The sequence below is a fragment of the Phoca vitulina genome, unplaced genomic scaffold, assembly GCF_004348235.1.
Source record: "Phoca vitulina isolate PV1807 unplaced genomic scaffold, GSC_HSeal_1.0 scaffold58, whole genome shotgun sequence".
Taxonomy (NCBI): Eukaryota; Metazoa; Chordata; class Mammalia; order Carnivora; family Phocidae; genus Phoca; species Phoca vitulina.
This window is the reverse complement of record NW_022589761.1, coordinates 6,594,170-6,616,058: the sequence shown is the minus strand read 5'-3', so window position 1 is coordinate 6,616,058 and position 21,889 is coordinate 6,594,170. Positions and strand designations below refer to the sequence as shown.

General features: G+C 36.9%; 1 protein-coding gene and 1 pseudogene across 6 annotated transcripts in view; one reads left to right on the top strand and one right to left on the bottom strand.

The window, feature by feature from the left end:
- The window catches only part of LOC116623265 (zinc finger protein 461-like), a 67,707-nt gene that overhangs the window by 30,142 nt on the left and 15,676 nt on the right, over nucleotides 1–21,889 (bottom strand). For 3 of the 6 annotated variants that reach the window (XR_004297695.1, XR_004297698.1, XM_032390290.1), the window contains exons 2-5: nucleotides 20,120–20,691; nucleotides 17,898–17,986; nucleotides 9,054–9,180; nucleotides 7,805–7,900 (exon numbers count right to left, since the gene is read on the bottom strand). Coding sequence is in view for 1 of the 6 variants with exons in the window: in XM_032390290.1 (XP_032246181.1) it covers nucleotides 7,805–7,900; nucleotides 9,054–9,180; nucleotides 17,898–17,906 (232 nt within the window). In the remaining 5 variants the exon portion in view is untranslated. The remainder of the gene's footprint in view (nucleotides 1–7,804; nucleotides 7,901–9,053; nucleotides 9,181–17,897; nucleotides 17,987–20,119; nucleotides 20,692–21,889) is intronic. The other 3 variants (XR_004297697.1, XR_004297696.1, XR_004297699.1) reach the window with 2 other exon arrangements.
- Nucleotides 15,032–15,116, top strand: LOC116623475 (annotated as a pseudogene).

The following is a 21,889-nucleotide window of genomic DNA, read 5'->3' as shown; positions in this document are numbered from 1 at the left end:
TCTCCCTGTCCTCTGCCCAGTGGCATAAGGAAATCCATGCCCAGTGCCTTCTGTATCTCACTGAAGCTAAGTGTATCTCAATGGCTTCCGCCTCCCCCAACCCACAGAAGGTGGCCTAGCTACACCAGGGATTCACAGAAGTTTCTGTCCTTGCAGACAACACCAGCAGGCACTGAACAGGATTCCCAGCAGTACCAAAGATATAAAGCATATCAGAATAGCACTGAAAGGGCTCTGAAAACTAAGCTGCCATTAGAACTAAAGCTTACAAAAGTAGGACAGATCTATACACTAAACCTAACAGCATGACTCCCTGATAAAATAGATTTAAATAGACTTAAACAGAATCAAGACTCTCTTAACATAAAAACAAAAATGTCCACGATACAACAAATCACCTGTCATACCAAAAGCCAGGGAAACCAAAATCTGAAGGAGAAAAGACAATCAACTGAGACCAATACCAAGATTAATTAGATGCTGGAACTACCTGACAAGGATTTTATTTTATTTATTATTATTATTTTTTTAAGATTTATTTATTTATTTAACAGAGATAGAGAGAGAGCACAAGTAGGCAGAGCGGCAGACAGAGGTAGAGGGAGAAGCAGGCTCTCCGCCAAGCAGGGAGCCCGATGTGGGGCTCGATCCCAGGACCCCGGGATCAAGACCTGAGCCGAAGGCAGCCGCCTAACCGACTGAGCCACCCAGGCGCCCCTATTATTATTATTATTATTATCATTTTAGATTTTATTTATTTATTTGAGAGTGAGAGGGAGAGTGAGCACGAGAGAGACAGCACCAATGGGAGGAGAGGCAGACTCCCCGCTGGGCAGGGAGCCCAGTGACGTAGGGCTTGATCCCAGGACCCTGAGATCATGACCTGAGCCGAAGGCAGATGCTTAACCGACTGAGCCACTCAGGTGCCCCCTGACAAGGATTTTAAAGTGGTCTTCATAAAAACACATTGACAATCAATTACAAACTCTCTTTAAACAAATGAAAAAAACAGAATATTTCTGAAAAAAAAAGTACTTACAAAAAAGAAGTAAGTGCAATGAAAAATATAATAACTGTTATAAAAGACACACTACTGGTCTCTAGAGTAGACATAACAGAAGCTAGAAATCAGTGAACTTAAAGACAGAATTTACTTCATCTGAAAAACAAAGATAAACAGACTTAAAGAAAAAAATACAGCCTCATTCCCTGTGGGACAATAACAAAAGATCCAACATTCATATCATCCAAGTCCCAGAGGACAGGAAAAAGACTGTGGGACTGAAAAAGTATTTAAAGATATAACAGTTGAACTTCCCAAATTTCATACAACACAAATCCACAGATTCAAGAAACTCAGCAAATACCTATTAAGAAAAATCCAAAGAACTCAAAACCAAGACATCCATTTCTAAAAACCAGACAAAGAAAAAAGTCTTTAAAATAGAAATGCATATTATATATTGATGATAAAGAAATACCAATTCAAAAGACTAGATTTCTCATTTGAAACTATGGAGACCAAAAAGAAACAGCACAATAATTTTCAAGTACTAAAAGAAAAGAACTGTGAACCTCAAATTCTATACCCATTGAAACTATACTTGTTTTTTAAAGATTTATTTATTTATTTTAGAGAAAGAGAGAGTACGTGAGGGGGAGAGGCAGAGGGAGAGAGAGAAACTCAAGCAGACTCCGAGCTGAGCGCAGAGCCCAATGTGGGGCTCAATCTCACAATCCTAAGATCACAACCTGAACCGAAACCAAGAGTCAGACACTCAACCGACTGTTCCACCCAGCCACCCCTCCAATGAAACTATTCTTAAGGAATGAAGAAGAAATACAAGCATTCTCAGACGAAGGAAAACTAAGAGAATTTGTTTTTGCAGACATGCCCTTAAAGAGTGGCTAAAGGAAGCTCTCCCAAAATAAAGAAAATGATAACAGAAGAAGGCTTAGACATTCACAAAGAAAAGAATAATAGAATGAGCAAAAGGAGAAAAAAACATACCAGGCTATTCTTTACCCCATGAGTTCCTTTAGTCCTATTTTATGGTAAAGCAAAAATTTTAACACTATCTCTTGTGGTGATTAATGTTGTAGAAGAAATAGTTAAAACAATTATACCAAAAAAGTGGGGAGGATAAAGGGACCTAAATGGATGTAAGGTTTCTACACTTCACTTGAAGTGGTAAAACATCAAAACCAGCAGGCTGTGATAGGTATGTACATATATGCTAATACTTAGAGAAAACAATAAAATAAAAATAAAGCAACATATTAAAAAGCATAAATCAAAATGGTACTCTAGAAATATTTGAGTAACTCACAGGTAGGCAAGAAAAAAGAAACAGAAGAACAAGAAACAGAAGAAAACAACAAAATGGCTGGGGTGCCTGGGTGGCCCAGTCAGTTAAGCATCTGCCTTCGGCTCAGGTCATGATCTTGGGGTTCTGGGATCAAGTCTTGCATTTAGAAGATCCCAAAAAAGAAATCTCCAAGTCTGCATGGTTTCACTGAAGAATTTTACCAAACATTCCCAGAATCTTGCACACAGTTTCTTCCAGAAAACAGAAGAGAACACTTCCCAAGTACTTTATGAGGCCATTATTACTCTGATACCAAAACCAGGCAAAGGCAGCACACACAAAATAACTGCAAACCAACATCCCCCATGAACTCAGATGAAAAAAATCCTCAATTAAATTTTACCAGTCAAACTCATTAATGAATAAAAAGAATGATATACAATGACTAAGTGGGATTTATTCCAGGTATGAAAGGCTGATTCAATATTTAAAAATCAATGTAATCCATCATATCAACAACTAAGGAAGAAAAAAATCCCATGATCATATTAATAACCATTTATGATTTAAAAAAACTCTTAGGGTGAGGGAGACAAACCATAAGAGACGCTTAATCATAGAAAACAAACTGAGGGTTGCTGGAGGGGATGGGGGTGGAGCGATGGGGTAACTGAGTGATGGACATTGGGGATGGTATGTGTTTTAATGAGCACTGGGTATTTTGTAAGACTAATGAATCACAGACCTGTACCCCTGAAACAAATAATACATTCTATGTTAATTAACCAAATTTAAAAAAAAAAAAGCTCTCAGGGCATCAGGAAGAGAAGGGAACTTCTTCAAACTCATAAAGAGCATCTACAAAAAACCTAGAGCTAATATACTTTATGGTAAAAGACCAAATCCTGAATGTTTTCCCTCTAAAATTGTTAAAAAGGATGTCTACTCTTACCACCCTTATTTTTTTTTTTTTTTTTTTTTTTAGATTTTATTTATTTATTTGCCAGAGAGAGAGAGAGAGAGACAGCGAGAGAGGGAATACAAGCAGGGGAAGTGGGAGAGGGAGAAGCAGGCTTCCCGACGAGCAGGGAGCCCGATGGGGGCTCAATCTCATGACCCTGGGATCATGACCTGAGCCAAAGGCAGATGTTTAACAACTGAGCCACCCAGGAGCCCCATTACCACCTTTATTTAATACAGCCCTGGAAGTTCTAGCTATTCCAATAAGGCAAGAAAATAAAGGGCACAGTTTGGAAAAAAAAGGAAATAAAACTATTTGCAAATGATATGACTGTCTACAATAATGAATCTACAAGGAAATAATTGAGTTGAATAAGGTCACAGAATACAAGATCAACATACAAAATCAATTTAATTTCTATACATTGACAATAAGCAACAACCAAAATAAAAAGGCAATTTATAAATGCTCCTGAAAAAAAAAATACTTAGGTAAAAAATTAACAAAACATGTACAGGATCTATATGATAAAAATTATAAAATGCTAATAAAAGAAATCAAAGAAAAAATAGTTGAAGAAACATACTGTGTTCATGGATTGGAAGACTCAACAGAGTAAAGATGTTAATTCTCTAACTTCATCTACAGGTTTAACATAATTCCTATGAAAGTATCAGCAAGTTTTTTTTGCAGACACAGACAACCTTATTTTAAAATTTACATGCATAGGGGTGCCTGGGTGGCTCAGTTGGTTAAGCATCTGTCTTCGGCTCAGGTCATGATCTCAGGGTCCTGGAATCGAGCCCCCTCTTCAGGCTCCCTGCTCAGCAGGGAGTCTGCTTCTCCCCCTCCCTCTGCCCCTCCCCCCACGCGTGCTCACTCTCTCTCTCTCTCAGATAAATAAAATCTTTAAAAAATAAAAATAAATAAAATTTATATGCATAGAAAAGAGCACTAAGGATAGTCAAAGAATTTTGAAAAATAACAAAGTGGGAAGAATCACTCTTTCCAGTATTAAGGCTTACAGTAATTAAAGTATGGTACTGGCAGAGGGTCACAAAGATCAATAGTACAAAACAGAGAACTCAAAAATGGAGCCACACAAATGTGTCCAACTGATTTCTGACAAGGATGAAAATGCAATTCAATGGATAACTTTTTAAATAAATGGTGATGGAGCAACTGGACATGCATGGGGGAAAAAAAATTAACCTTGACCTAAAGTCTCACATCTGTAAAAATGAACTCAAGATGGTCCATACACTTAAATGAAAAATGTAAAACTATAAAACTTATAGAAAAACACAGGAGAAAATCTTTGAGATGTACGACTAAGTGAAGTGTTTGGGCTTGACATCAAATAAAAAAAAAAAAACCCTCACAATTCGTAAGATTAAAAATGGACAAATTAGATTCCTTTTGCTCTGCAAAAAACCTTGGTAAAAGGTTGAAAAGAAAAATTACAGACTTGAAGAAAATATTTGTTTAACTCACAAATCCACAAAGGCCTATCTAGAATACATATAGAACTTTGAAAATTCAACATTAAAACACCAAATAATCAAATTAGAAAATGGGCAAAGACATGAACACACATGTCACTGAAGAGGATACACAGATAGCAAATAAACACATGAGAAGATATTCAACAAAATTTTCTATTAAGGAAATTCGAATTAAAACCACATTGAGATATCACTACCCACATATCAAAATGGCTAACATGAAAAACAGATATAATACCAAATGCTGGCTAGGATTCAGTGAAACTGGATCACTCCCGTATTGCTGGTAGGAATATAAAATAGTAAAACCATTGTGAAAAATAGTTTGGCAGTTCCTTTCATTACATGTTTGAGCTTTATCCCAGACTTCTTTTCTTTATTATTATTATTATTTATTTGACACAGAGAGAGAGAGAGCACAAGCAGACAGAGCGGCAGGCAGAGGGAGAGGGAGAAGCAGGCTCCCCGCAGAGCAGGGAGCCTGACGCGAGGCTCGAACCTAGGACCCCAGGATCATCACCTGAGCCGAAGGCAGATGCTTCACCGACTGAGCCACCCAGGCGTCCACCAGATTTATTTTCATGTACACACTTTCACATGAATATAAGGAACATATATATATATATATATATATATATATATATATATATATATGTTTATGTGTATATATATAGTTGTAATTCATATAATATATATATTCTTACATTCAGGTACTATATACATGAGATAGAAGAGCCAACTTCAAAAGGACATACCGTAGGATTCCATTTATATAACATTCATGAAATAACATAATTAAATAGATGTAGAAGAGATTAGTGGTTACCAAGGGTTAGGAATAAGGGAGAATGGGATGGGTATAGCAATAACAAAGAGGAGGGAGCCTTAAGGTGATAGTACTACTATTTTGACTACTGTGGTATGATACAAGACTATGTGATAAACCTGCATAGAACTATACACACAGAAGTCTGAAAAAGTTCTATGGATTGTACCCATGTCAATTTTTCAGTATGATATTGTACTGTTGTGCCAGATGTTAACATCTGGGGAGGCTGGAGGAAGTGCACATGGGACTTCCTTGTACATTTCTTTTTTTTTTTTTTAAAGATTTTATTTATTTATTTGACAGAGAGAGAGATAGCTAGAGCAGGAACACAAGCAGAGGGAGTGGGAGAGGGAGAAGCAGGCTTCCTGCCGAGCAGGGAGCCCAATGTGGGACTCAATCCCAGGACCCTGGGATCATGACCTGAGCCGAAGGCAGACGCTTAACGACTGAGCCACCCAGGCGCCCTCCTTGTACATTTCTTTGTAACCTCCTGTGAATCTATAATTATTTCAAAATTCAAAGTTGTTTTTTTTTTAAGATTTTACTTATTTATTTGAGAGAAAGAGAGAGAGAGCACAGAGGGAGAGTGAGAGGGAGAAGCAGACTCCCCGCTGAGCAGAGAGCTCAATGCAGGGCTCGATCTCAGGACCCTGAGATCATGACCTGAGCTGAAGGCAGATGCTTAACCGACTCAGTCACCCAGGCGCTCCTCAAAATTAAAAGTTTTAAAAAAGAAACCACTACACCTTTGCGAAAAGAAAGGCGTGGTCAGGCATCAAAACCTGATAGAAGAATGACATCTTTAAATGAAAACAAAACACTTAGAGTATATATCATTTTTCCATGATTCCTTCCATATTAGTTTCTCTGGACTGCTGTAACAAAGAACCACAAACTGGGTGGCTTAAAACAACAGAAATTATACTCTCTCACAGTTCTGCAGCACTAATGCTGATTCACAGATATCATCAAAGACCACTCATCTGTAGTATGGCCCTGCTCTTGGCCTCCAGGACCCTATACTTTCCTACATGACCTCCTTCCTTCCCAATCAACCCTCTACTATCTCTCTCCTTTTTTTTTTTAGTATTTTATTTATTTACTTCAGAGAGAGAGAGCACAAGTGAAGGGCAAAGGGAGAGGGATAAGCAGACTCCCTGCTGTGCTGGGAGCCCGATGAGGGACTCGATCCCAGGACCCTGGGATCATGACCTGTGCCAAAGGCAGACATGTAACTGACTGAGCCACCTAGGCGCCCAACCCTCTGCAATCTCTACTTCCTCAATGTAATTTTCTTTAACTTTCCCAATTTCTAATCAACCTTAATTTTTCCTACTATACCATTAGAACATATGTTCTTGATCCACTACTGTAACACTTAAAAAAAGGTATTCCTGTTACCTCGTAAAGCAACTCATAGGAATTTTTTTAAAAATTAATAAACACTGTTGACTGTCTTTTGATGAATAAATATTTTTAAGTTTGGTGTACTCCCATTTGTCTATTTTGCTTTGTTTACCTATACCTTGCTTGGTGTCATATCCCAGAAATCACTGCCAAATCCAATGTCATGAAACTTTTTCCCTATATTTTCTTCTAGTTTGGAGTCTTAGATTTAGTTCTTTGATCCATTTTGAGTTAATTTTTGTATATGGCGTAAGCTAAGGATCCAACTTTATTCTTTTGCTATGGATAATCAGTTTTCCCTACTCCATTCATTAAAGATAGTCCTTTCCCCCATTGAATGGTCTTGGCACCTTTATCTAAAATCATTTGGTCATATATGTGAGGGTTTATTTCCAGCCTTTTTATTCTATTCCATTTTTGAAAGATTTTATTTATTTATTTAGAGAGCGCGTGCAAGTGGGGGAAGGGGGAGAGAGAGAGAATCTCAAGCAGATGCCATGCTGAGCACAGAGCCCAATGTGGGGCTCGATCTCACAACCCTGAGATCATGACCTGAGCTGAAATCAAGAGTCAGACACTTAGGCTACTAAGTCACTCAGGCGCCCTTATTCTATTCCACTGATCTATATGTCTGTCTTTATGCCAGTACCACAGTCTGATTACATAGTGTTATAATTAGTTTTGAAATCAGGTTTTCCCTAATTAGTCTAAAATAACCTTACTAGCCCAACATTCTGACCAGTGGGCCTACTCCTTGAAATAGCTTCCTGCCTCCTGATCATTGCTCACTCACCTGGGCACCGTCCTCCTGTCACTTCCCTCACAACCATCCAGGGCTCCTTCCCTTGCTCTAATGAAGAGATCACAGCCGGCTTAGATATAGAAAGTCCTGGTTATAAGAAAAGAAATGGAGATGAAGTGGAAATCAAAGTACCCAAATACTATGGTTCAGAATTGATAAAAAAAAATAAACTATAGCACAAAATGGTATTTGATAAAGTCTACAGTTGACAAAAAGAATAAATTAAACACTCATATTCAGGTAAACTCAAGATAAAAAAACAAAGCAAATAAATAGGTGATAAAATGCCATTTATATTAGATAAGCTTTCTATCTCTACTTCGCTATGTGGAAAAAACAGCTTCTTGAGTATGCTTATTTCAGATATTTTTTTTTAATTTTTTTATTGTTATGTTAATCCCCATACATTACATCATTAGTTTTAGATATAGTGTTCCATGATTCATTGTTTGTGCATAACACCCAGTGCTCCATGCAGAACGTGCCCTCCTCAATACCCATCACCAGGCTAACCCATCCTCCCACCCCCCTCCCCTCTAGAACCGTCAGTTTGTTTTTCAGAGTCCATCGTCTCTCATGGTTCTTCTCCCCCTCCGATTTCCCCCCCTTCATTCTTCCCCTCCTGCTATATTCTTCTTCTTCTTTTTTTCTTTCTTAACATATATTGCCAGATATTTTTCAATGTTAAATGAAAAGTTCTTAGAATGTAACTCCCAAATGCAAATTGTTTAAAAGAGAACACATTTGTTGTAGGAAATGCAATAGTGTTCATTTGAGCACTAAATAGTAAGTGATATTTCTTGATCCAGTCCATCACTACATTAACTGGGAAAGCTAAAGAGCTTCACACCCAGGCCCCATGTGTTTAGTTTTAACCTACTCTAGTGCACCTGCAGGTTTAGCACAGTGCAAATGAAACAAAAGATGAAGTGGTTTCTTTGACCATTAACTAATTAACAATTAATTTATTAACATTAAATAATTAAATAATTAAGCATAAGCTTTAATGGTACAGAATTCCAATTCTGTTCTTTAATCATCAAGAAAGAACATTAATTATAAGGACCAGAGGAAGGGTTAAGGATGGGGAAAATGAAGACGCACCCCCATCTAAGTGTGCACATTTTTATGCAAAGAAAAAATTCATCTAGTTATTTGAAAGGTAGCTCTAAAATTCATGGTAAAGAAAGCAGAAATTCCAAGAAACAGATTCTAAATTATAAGAGGCAGATAACTTTACCCAGTGAAACCAAGTTGCTATAGTTCTCCAACATCACATCTTTGTACAAATTCCTCTGTGTAGGGTTCAGGCATTCCCATTCCTCCTGAGAGACATCTATAGCCACATCTTTGAACATCACCATCCCCTAAAATGACAAATAACAGTACTATTTTTTGTAATTATAAGAAATATTTTTCAAAAGGAAGAAGAGGTGCTAAAAGAAAGCATGCAGGAAAAGGACAGTATATATACATATATATGTGTATATATATATATATATATATATATAGTGTATAGTGAGTATATAGGCAAAGGTGGAAGCTTGTAACATGGGTCAAAAAGAAATTTAGTGGAAATGAAGCAGAGTGCTTCCATGTTCTTAAAAATTCAATTTTTGCAGACACATCCTCTTGTATAGGATGGAAAATCAGTCATCTAGAAATTTAAAAAAATAAGTAGAGGTTTCCAACTAAGTTAAATAGGTGGAATTTTTTTAATCTTTCCAGAATGTCTTATGAAAACCTCCAACTTGAGAAAAAGGACTTGAAGATTTTTCTTCATCATTATGACCATTATGTCATAACCATTTTTACTTTTCATGCAAATTCTTTAGTAAATATCCAGTGCAGATTGTATTTTCCAAGGATAGATAGAACAACAACTCCCATCCCATATGCTCTTCTTCAGTGTAACCTTGACATGCCCCCACACCACTGGTATAAGGTCTATGTCCTCTGCCCTTGAACCTGATCCTGGGAAAACAGTTGTGACTTACTCAACTTATAAAGTATAGCAGAAATAACTATGTGACTTCTGAAGCTGGATTATAAAAATGTCTCTCCACCCAGTGAGAACACCCTACACCAATTCCCATAATGTCTATTTGGAAAAGTCAAAATTGTGGAAAAGTTCAAAGATTTCCCATGTGTGATTCAATTAACCATTTTCCCCTGACAACACCATTTCCTGTGAGGACATCTCAACTGGGTGGCTGGTTTTTCTTCTACAATCTTACTCTTTCCTCAATCTCACTCTGTCCTCTCTTCTCCTCATTGCTGGTGCCAGCAACTGTCCCTCCTTCTCTAAAATCTAATGTCATCATTTCATCAGACTATACATGCATCATTTCTACCTATTGCAGTGATGTGCTAACATGCAGATTTTTCCCCCTCAGGAATTTTAGCTCCTGGCTCAGTGCCACCATCTCCAATACTACTCCTATCTTAATTCTCAATGATTTCAAAAATCTATATAAGTATTCCATCTATTATCCTGGCCTCCCAATTCCTTCACCTCCTCTCCAATGAGCTTGTCTTCCACTCTAGTTCACTCTTTGTATCACTATCCTAGACATCATCATTAATAGTAACTTCAACATCTCCAAAATATCAGCTGTCTTTCTCTCTGGACACCTTTACATTGTCACTCACCACACTCATACCTCTTCTCCCCTTCTTACCCAACTTAAAGTCTATATTCAGCTAATCATCCAACTTCATAACGAGCCTGATGTGAACTTCCTTTTCATATTTGCTAATAAGCAAAGCCTGAATCCTAGATAAATCTCTCTTCCTACTCTATCACTGTATCTATGTAACTGAATATGATTAGAGAAAATCACCAACCTTAATGAAGAGTTTTTATTTTTATATTTTGTTTCCCTTTCTTAAATAAACATTCAGATGTCTTACGCCCACCTTGTCCTTTCCATTTTGTCTCCCACCTCCTAACCCCTTACAGATGAGCAATTTCGTAAGTTTCTTTGATATCTTTGCAATGTTTTTAAGCAAATACAAATATATATATATTATTTTCTACACTTTTACACAGAAGGTAACATACTATAATATATACACTGTTCTGTACTTGATTTTTAAATTCTAAAGTTAATGGTTTCCTTATTTTTCTATAGGTACATATAGTCCATTTTTTGTATTTATCATAGTTTATTTAACCAGACATCTCTAGATGGATACTTGGTTGTTTCCAATCTTCTGCTCTAACAAACAATAGTGCAATGAATATTCCTGTAAATATGTCATTTTGTATACATACAGGTATATCTGTACCAGAAAGTCTCAGAAATCAGATTGCTAGGTCAAATGGAAAATGCATTTGTAATTCTCGTAGATGCTGTCAAGTTTCCCACTATAGCAGCTGGACCATTTTGTCAGACACCAGCAATATATGAAAGTACCCATTTCCTCACAGCCAAGGCAGCAAAGTATTTTGTCAAAACATTTTGTTTTTATCAATTTAATATGATAAAGAAATTATATGTCAGTAGAATTTTAAATGGTATTTCTTGAATTATGAGTTGAGTACCTTTCTTTTTGGGGGTCTTTTACATTTCTTTTTCTGTGAAATTTCTGTTCATGTCCTTTGACTCTTTTCCTACGGGGCCATTGGTCTCTTTTTTAAATTTCTTAGTCTTTACAAATTAGATGATAAGTTCAGAGCCTGTATACGAATTGTAAATACTTTCCCCATTTTGTCATTTCTCTTCTGACTTTTCTTACCAGTGTTTCTTGCCATGTAGAAGTTTTTTATTTTTATGTAATCAAATTTGTTAATACTTTCTCTTTTAGTTCCTAAAATTTTGAATCCTAGTTAGAAAGTCCTTCCAAACATCAAAGTTATGAAGGAATACTCTCATGTTTTAGTCTAGTAATATTATGATTGCATTTTTAAAAATTAAATCATTCAATTTAATTGGAGTTTATTCTATATGGTAGATGAAATACAGATTGGGCTTTATTTTCCAAAATGGCTACCTAGTCTATCTTTAACCAAGAAGGTAAAAGAATTGTATACTGAAAACTGTAAGATGCTGATGAAAGAAAGACAGAAGTAAATGAAAAGATATCCCATGCTTAAGGTATGGAAGAATTAACATTGGTAAAATGTCCATACTACTCAAAGCAATCTACAGATTCAATGTAATCCTTCAATTCCCAATGGAATTTTTCACAGAAATACAACAAATAATCCTAAAATTTCTATGAAACCATCAAAGACCTCAAATACCAAAGCAATCTTGAGAAAAAGGAACAAAACTGGAGACATCACATGTTCTTGTTTCAAACCACATTACAAAGCTATAGTAATCAAAACAGTATGGTATTGGCATAAAAACAGACACATAGATCAGTGAAACAGAATAGGAAACCCACACATATATGGTCGATTAATTTATGACAAAGGAGCCAAGAATATACAATGGGGAAAGGACAGTCTCTTCAATAAATGATGTTGGGAACAGTGGACAGCCACATGAAAAAGAAGTAGACTGTATCACTATCTTATACCATACATAAAAATCAACTCAAAATGGATTAAAGACTTGAATATAAAACCTGAAAGTATAAAACTTCTAGAGGAAATCATAGGTGGTAAAGGTACTTGGCAATGACTTTTTGGATTTGATACCAAAACAGCAAAGGAAACAAAAGCAAAAATAAACAAATGGGACTACATCAAACTAAAAATCTTCTGCACAGCAAAGGAAATCATCAACAAAATGAAAAGGCAACCTACATGGAGAAAAATTTTGTAAATCATGTATCTGATAAGGGTTTAATAATCAAAACAAGTAACATGAAACAAAGAATGCTAGGGGCGCCTGGCTGGCTCAGTTGGAAAAATGTGGGACTCTTGATCTCAGAGTTGTGAGTTCAAACCCCACATTAGGTGTAGAGATTACTTAAATAAATAAAACTTAAAAAACAAACAAACAAAGAATACTATACCTATGATCATACTTATAATCAACCTACTGAACACCAAGGATAAGGAAAAAAAATCTTAAAAGCAACCAGACTCCTTTTCCTACAAAAGACATGTTATGCATAGGGGAACAACAATAGGAATCAAAGATTAATTCCCATTAACAACAATGGAGGCAAGATGACAAAACAGTATCTTTAAAATGCTGAAAGAAAGCTGTCAACCTATAATTCTATATCCAACTGAAATCTTTCAGAATGATAGGGAAATAAAGCTTTGGTGGGTTTGGTTTTATTTGGATTGTTTTTTGAAAGAAACAAAACCTGAGAGAATTCTTCACCAAAAGACCTGTGCTACAAAAAATGTTAAAGCAAGTTCTTCAGGGGGACAAAAATTTGATACTAGGTAAAAACTTCTATCCATAAAGGAATGAAGAGTACTATAAATAATAAATTTGGGGGTAAATAGAAAAGATACCATTTTCATTTCATAATTTCTTTAAAATATAATTGGCCATCTAAAGAAGAGAAAGCTTTGTGGTTTTAATGCATTTAGAAATAAAATATATGAGAACAATAGAATAAAAAGATGTGAAGGGAAAATGTAAGTATCTAGTTGTAAGATTTTTGCATTATTTGTGAAGTTGTATAATTACTATAAGACTGTAATAAGCTCTTTTTAAAAGCATACTGGAAACCTTAGAACAACCCCTAAAACAATAAAACAGTAAAAATATAGTATAGCTAATAATCCTATAGTGGAGATAAATGGAATTCTAAAAAGTAGTGAAGATACATGGAATACTAAGCAAATATAAAACTTGTCCAAGAGAAGGCAGGAAAATAGGGGAAAAAAGTAAGACTAGATGACAAGATAATAGATTAAAACCTAATAATTACATTCACTTTAAACAGTCCGTGGAGAAGTCAGCAAACTTTTTCTGAAAAGGTTCAGATAGTAAATATTTTAGGCTCTAAGAGTCACATATGGTCCCTATCACATATTCTTCTTTATTTATAACCCTTCAGAAACGCAAAATCATTCTTAGCTTGAGGCTGTGGGCTGGATTTGGTCAGCATACCACAGATTGCTAGCCCCTGGTCTAGATACTCAAAGGCGGTGATTATCAGACTGGATAAAAAAGTAAGACCAAACTATATGCTGTTATATGAGATACACTTAAGTTAAAATAAAAGGCTAGAGAAAGATATGCCATGAAATAACAATAAAAGAAAGCTGAAGCAGTTATATTAATACATAGAACGCAGGAAAAAGAATATTACCAAAGGAACATTTCATAATAAAGGCGTCAATTCATCAAGAGGATATAGGAATCTTGGGCCACCTGGCTGGCTCAGTCAGAAGAGCATGCAACTCTTGATCTAAGGGTTGTGAGTTCAAGCGCCACACTGGGTGTAGAGATCACTTAAAAATAAATAAATAAACTTAAAAAAAAAAAAGGACATAGTAATCCTAAATATACATGCACCTACTAACAGAATTTCAAAACATAAAGCAAAACTGACAGAACTGTAACAGACAAATCAACAGCTGTATTTGTAGGTTTCAAAAGTCCTCTTTCAGTAACTGATAGACCAAGTGACAAAAAAAATCAGAAAAGATAGAGAAGAGTTGAGTACTATCACAAAACACTTGACCTAGGGGATAAACACTCTATCCAACAATAGTATAACACTGTTTTTTTTTTTTTTTCAAAGGCACATTGAGAATTAACCAAGATAGTCCACATTTTCGGACATAAAACAAGTCCCAATAAATTTAAAAGGACTGATGTTACAGAGTATGTTCTCTGACCACAATAGAATTAAATTATGAACTAAATAAATTAAAAATGAATTCTCAGAAAGATCTGAAAAAGTCCCCCAAAATTTGTAAGTTAAAGAACACTCTTCTAAGTAGCCCATGGGTAAAAGAAAAAAGGGAATTTTGAACTCAAAAGGAAGAGAAAATTATGCAGAAGAAAGGAAAGAATAAAATCAGTAATCAAAAGTAGCAATCAAAGAAAGGGCAAACTGGAGAGAAAAATCAGTAAAACTAAAAGCTAGTCTTTGAAAAGATCAATAAAACTGATAAATTGCTAGTATACTGATCAAGAAAAAAAGACAAATTATTAACATCAGGAATTAAGGGGGGGGCATTACTATAGATCTGACAGGCATTAAAAGGATAATAAGGGAATATTATAAACAACTTTATGCTAATAAATTTGACATCTAAATGGAAATAAATTTCTTGAAAGACACAAATTAAGCTTTGCGCAGTGGCAGTATCGTAGCCAGTGAGGTTTATCCGAGGCACGATTATTGCTAATTGAAAGACACAAATTACTAAACTGATTCAAGAAGAAATAAAACCAGGGTCCCTGGGTGGCTCAGTAGGTTGAGCGTCTGCTTTTGGCCGGCCCAGGTCATGGTCCCAGGGTCCTGGGATCAAGCCCTGCATCGGGCTCCCTGCTCAGCAGGGAGTCTGCTTCTCCCTCTGCTCCTCCCCCCGCTTGTGCTCACACTCTCTCCCTCTCTCGAATAAATAAAATCTTTAAAAAAAGAAAAGAAAAAAAAAGCCCCCCAAGCCCTATATTAATTAAAGAAATTAAAGTCTCCCCATGAAAAAAACTCTAAATTCAGATGGTATATTCACTTTCTATTGCTGCTGTAACAAATATAGTACCTTAAAACAACAAATTTATTATCTTACAGTTCTGTATGTTAGAAGTCCAACAAGGGTTTCACTAGACTAAATCCAGGTGTCAGCAGGGCTCTGTACCTTTCTGGTGGCTTTAGGAAAGAGTCTATTTCCTTGCCTTTTCCTTGCCTTGACTAGCTTCTAGAGGCCACTTACATGGGTCATGGCCCCCTTCCTCCATCTTCAAAGCCAGTAACATTGCAGTTCTCTAACAGGAGTATACACAGTACATTCTCACATCTCCCTCTGATCCTGATTCTTCAGATAATCAAAAATAACCTCCCTATCTCAAAATCATTAATTTAATAACATCTGCAAATTCCCTTTTGCCACATAAGGTACCATATTCACAGGTTCCAGGATAAGCAAGTAGACATATCTGGGGGTGATTATTGTGCTTACCACCAATCCCTATGTTGTTGAATTCTATCAGACAATTAAGGAAGAAATACTACAATTCAATAAATTCTTCCAGAAAATAGAAGAGGATGTATTTCCTGACTTATTTTATAAATTAAGGTGAAATAAAGACATTTTTATGTTAAGAAAGCTGAGAGTATTTATCATCAAAAGAGACAAACCATGGGAAATGCTGAAGGAAGTTCTTCAAGCTAAAAAGAAATGATACCAAACAGAAATTCAGATCTCAAGAAGCAAGAGCAATTAAAAATGGTATATATGTGGATAAATAAAATATATTTGCAAATAATCCAATAAAGTATTTTTTCAAGATTCTTTTGATTCCTTTGTTTCTGTGGATTTTCCCCTTTTTAAATTTTTATATTGCACTTTCTCTTTCCTAATTTGAGATTTGTCTTATTAATGATAAGTTTTTCCTGTTTTCTAACACATACAATTTTTATCTTTATAAATTCCTTCCATATTTCCTTCTACTTTTTTTTTTTTTTTTTTTAAAGATTTTATTTATTTACTTGACAGAGAGAGAGACAGCGAGAGCAGGAACACAAGCAGGGGGAGTGGGAGAGGGAGAAGCGGGCTTCCTGCCGAGCAGGGAGCCCGATGTGGGACTCGATTCCAGGACCCTGGGATCATGACCTGAGCCGAAGGCAGATGCTTCTACTCCCTTTCAACTTATGTATTTTCATTATTTTTGTTAGAAGCATTAAAACTGTAACTTTGCCCTTAGAGTCTTACTTTAACAAAATCCCATGGGTTCCAAAATATAGTGCTATCACAGAGTACCAGAAAGTCTTTACTTTAGATTATATTTCTTCTTTGATCCAGGAGCAATTATTGAGACAGATTTTACAAATTGTTGGTTAAGAGTAACTTTATTTTTCTGATTTTGTTATTAAATCCTTGCTGTATTTCATTGTGTTCAGATGATATGGTTTATCATTTCTACTTACTTGGACTTAATTGTAGCCTAATATTTTGTTATTTTTCCTGACTGATCTATGAACACTTGAAAAGAATGTATAATTATTATTACTAGGATACAGAACTGAATATATATCAATTAGGTAGATTTGATAGAGTGTTTCATCCTTACTAAATTTGTCCACTTGGCCTGACTTTGACTGAAAGGATTAATTAGTGTCCTCTACTGCTTTCTTCTTCTATCTGCTTTCCTATCTGCTCACGGAAATGTGATATTTGATACATGTGCATTTATAACTATGTTATCTTCATTTTGAAATGTATACCTTAGAATTATATAGTGTCCTTCTTTGCCATGTTTAGTGGTATGATGTGTCCTGAATTTTTGTCTGTTTTTAGTTTCCATTTGTTTGTTATAATTTATCCATCCTTTCATTAAACTTTCTAAGTCACGTGTCTCAGAGTCTCTTAAATACAGAGTTGAGTTTTTCTTTGAGACTCAATCTAAAAGCCTTTTTCTGAGTTAAAATTCATATATATTTATTGATAGGACATATATTTATTTTTTGCTCTTAGTTTTATCTTGTAATTGTTTTGTTCATTTGTTTATATATATACGTGCATATATATCTGTGGGTCTTAAATCTTAAGTCTGGTATTATATAAATTTATTTTTTGTCTCTCTCACTACAAGTTAAGTTTCACAAGGGATGATTTGTATGTGTCTGATTTTTTCCCCCACTGATTTACTTGTAGTTACCTAGAAGTAATATTTGTTAAATCACCTCATCAAACCAAAGTTCTGACAAGAGAAACATCAGTATTTCTCTTTTCAGAAGAATACTATTTCTGTTCTCTCCTTCTCCTGGCAGAAGTCTGAGCATATGAGAAATGAAAAATTATTTATTGAATGATTATAAGAACACTGGTTAGAAAGGAGAGGAGGAAGACCTTGAAGTTTTGAAACTAACACTTACTCACTAGTAAGTTCTTGTATGATATTCAATCAGGCAACAATATCAGGATAAAGAATGCAAATATTCATAGGACTATAGAAAAAAAAGGACATTAGGAACAAAAAAATCAACTTACATGGGCCATGGTTTTTTTTTAGAATTCAATGTATTAGTCCTCTTCTTAGTTCCACTTTAGAAGAAACTCACAGTCCAAAGAAAATGTTGCTGGATGAGAGGAGTTTAAAAAAAAAGACATGAGATGATCTTGCTTCTTAGCTACCAACTTGCTAATACAGAATGACATTTTTCTTCCCCTTGCACGTCTCCTATGCCCAATCTCCATACACACATACATGAAAGATTAGAGGGAAATTGGACAAATCCCAACCTTACTCAAAACAAGAAGGGAAGCCAGGTATAGTAGAATGGAGTCAAGAAAGACTGGGCCCAGGCTTTTTAGCAGGAAAGATTTAGGCAGACCAGTGTCCCAACCCTATGATAAAATGAACACAACCAACCTGTTCAGACCTATCCTGACAAGATCTTCACTGAATTAAGAGGAAAAAGAAAAGGAAATGGACATTACAAAAAGATTAGAGAAATAGAAAACAACCCAAAAGCCCTAATGCATGACTCACAGGAATTTTAAAAACAGAGACTGATGGAACACAGACGAAAAAGAAGAAATCAACGAAACAAAAATTTCCAGGCCAGAGGCGCCTGGGTGGCACAGTCAGTTAAGCGATGGACTCTTGATTTCAGCTCAGGTCACGAGATCCAGCCTGTGTGTCAGGCTCTGCACTGAGCCTGGAGCCTGCTTAAGATTCTCTCTCTCTCCCTCTGTCCCCCCACCTCCGCACGCACATGGACATGCACTCTCTCTCTATTAAAAAAAAAATCCAAACCGAAATAAATACTTGAGACTTTAATTCGAAGTACTGGTGAGAAAGCACACCTGGAAGCATCCTGGAAAATCTTCTGAAATTTATTCCTGAATACATACAAAAGACCTAAATATCCTGTAATAAAGAATTACAAAACAATGTGTATTGTGGTCTAATCTTTCGGGGAAAACACACATATACATAAGCATATATGTATGCATATAAGGAGGGTGAAAGCACTTGTAATAAAATGTTCAAAGATGGGGCGCCTGGGTGGCTCAGGCGGTTATTCATCTCACTCTTGGTTTCGGCTCAGGTCATGATCTCAGGGGGATCAAGCCCCGTGTGGGGTGGCTTGTCCCTCTCCCTCTGTTCCTCTCCCTGCTCACATGCTCCCTTTCTTTCTCTCTGTCAAATAAATAAATAAATAAATAAATCTTTTAAAAAATGTTTAGAGTGGTTGAAGAATTATAGGTAACTTTTACTTTAAATAAAGTAATATAACAAAAGAATTTTAGAAGTTTATATGAACACTTTGGTAAGCAGCAGCACCTAATCATCTCAGACACTGATTTTGGAAGTGCAACAGTGCCATTCTTTCCTCCTACCCTAGGTATTTCTAAGGGGAATGGCAGAAGTAGTGAGGTAGATAAGAACTACGAGACACCAGGCCTTTCCTAAGTAATCTCTAAACCCAATGTGGAGCTGAACTCACAACCCCAAGATCAAGAATCCCATGCTAAAAAAATCTTTAACAAAAAAACAAAAACAAAAAAGAATCCCATGCTCTACTGACTGAGCCAGCCAGTGCCCCCAACCAGGCCTTTCTTGAAGCTCAAACTTTGTGTGACCTTGTGTGTGATGTGGAGTAGACATTGTTTGTGACCATGGTAACTATGATTCTGTGACACTTGGTGCTGTGTTTGAGCTCTTCAGATAACTGTTGGGGATGACGGCTAAGTAGGCATAAGGGCAGTTTGTGGTTGGGGAGTGGTTGTTTTTGTTTTACTATATATATGTGTCTGTGTCTGGGGTAGTGGGATGATGATAAACGTGAGTTGTATTATGTCTTTTTGGCTTTGTGTTGTATGAATCTACAGTTGAATACTGGAATGTCTCCCTAACTGCCTGATTACGAGCCTGGGTGTAACGCTTTGCGTAATTGTGCTTTTTTTCTTTTATGCAAGTATCTGAGGCTCACACAAATAGCTACCTGCAATCATGGTCACAACCACATAAAAACTCCATTCACACAAATGGCCACGCAGACAATTACACTGTCACAAAAGCACGATCCGAATCCAGTCGCTCTCACAACTAACAGCCAAATATCCTTAGTCCGGAGACACACTCATAGTTTCCTTCAAGCACTCACAACAACCCCATCTATCCTCCTAGAGCAGCTCCTGCACTTTGGAGGCCTAACGCTCCAGACACTCCTCTTGCCCAGGCCTGGAGTTCCAGGAGTCCTTACCTTCAGCATCCTCAGGAAGGGCTCTGGTCCAAATTCTGATTTGCATTCCAGGTGAGGCCGCACGCCTACCCTCGCACACTCCGCTGGTCGAGTAAAAAGCCCTCACGTGCCTCTGCGGCCGACCAGTCAGCCAACGTTCCTACCGGAAATAGCTTTGAACCGCTGTGTCCTCTGGGAAACGTAGTCCAAAAGGAAAGCCCCGGGGAGCTGAAAGTGGTAAATCTTCTGCCGCGTTTCAGGATGCACCTGCGCAGTTTCATCGGGCCTGGAGTGACGCTACCACCTCTCCCTTTCGAAGGCTCAGACCCGAATATTGGGTCTGAATCCGGGTCCTCGGATTCCTCTGAGGGCGGATTTCCCCAAGCCTGGCACCGTGGCTGTCCCTACCTCTCAAGGTGGACGCGCACGTGCTGTGCTTTGAGGGAATTGTTGTTGTCCGATGCGGAGGGATCCGGCCTTCGTCTGTAAGGTGGCTGTGGGAGATGTGTTTTCTGAGTCCGAAGGTGCGAGTGGCCGAGGGTGAGTTTGATCGAGAGGGAGAGGATGTATATGTTACACCGACTGAGTGTGTCCTGAATGAGGAAATTAGTTTGTGAGACGTTTCTGAGACCGTTTGAAATAGTGGTCGTGATGTATACCCGTGTGGGGCCACGCGCAGTGATTGTGAAGTGTGTAATATAACGTGGCTTAGGAGTGAGGGGCCATTTGAGACCTGTGATTGATTACGCATGCTATGAGGTGGCGCGACTATGCGGGCAGTGAGTTTGTAAAGTTTTGTGGGAGGCTGTTTGTGTTGGGTCTACGTATGACTAGCAGGAGCGGTTGGCTGTGGTAGGTGTCCGTCGCGAGAAGGGAGGAGGCTGGTCTCCCTGATGGACCCTGATGGATGAAACAGATACCTGGGCCAGGCAGAGCTGATCCTGAGCCTTACCTGTATGCGTGCGAGAGGCGTGAAGCGACATTGTGGGGTCTAAGTGTGTGCGAGAAACCAGAATTGACTGAGAGGGGTGGAAACTAGTACAGATTATCTGCCAGAAGAGGCAAATCTAAAGATTTTTAACCTTGCTAAAAGTACAGAAACCCTATCTCAAAGTGTCATATGAAGAAATTTATCTGTGAGAACAAGTGGTTGTGTTTCTGGGTCTGATTCTTGGTCACGTGTATGAGTTGGTTTGCATTTGATATTGTCCAAGGTGTTGAGTGAAATATACAAAGTATGGGAAAGTGGTTTGTGACTGTACCCAAGTCTCTGAATGAATTGTATGACAGTGCAAGAGCAGGTGATTAAACATTGTGACTTTGAGGTTGATATATGTGAGTTTTAATTGAGTATGATTGGGAGATCTGTGAGAGATCTAGTAAATTTGTTTTTGTGTGTTTGAATGCAACTTATGCAAATTAAAATCTGGATGGAAGATAATGTGTGTGGTTGTGATCTGAATGTAGTTACTATATGAGAGACTGCAATATTAAGAGTGTGAGATTGAGAAGTCTAAGCTTCCTGCAACATAGGTTTTACTTGAAAATTAAGTTTCCAGCGGAAATTTTTAAAAATTTAAGTATAACTTAAAACGTGGATTTTAAAAATATGAAATAATTTATTGTGATGAATGCAAAATGATCATGAAAGATTTTTTGTTAATCTCTGTTATAGGGTAACTGGGAGTATGGTTAGTTTTCTTCGGTGGAAGTGAAATAGATGGGAAGTCTAAATTCTTAGTCGATCTGTATAAGTGAAAGAGTTCTAGTCAAGTGAACAAAAGCCTAACT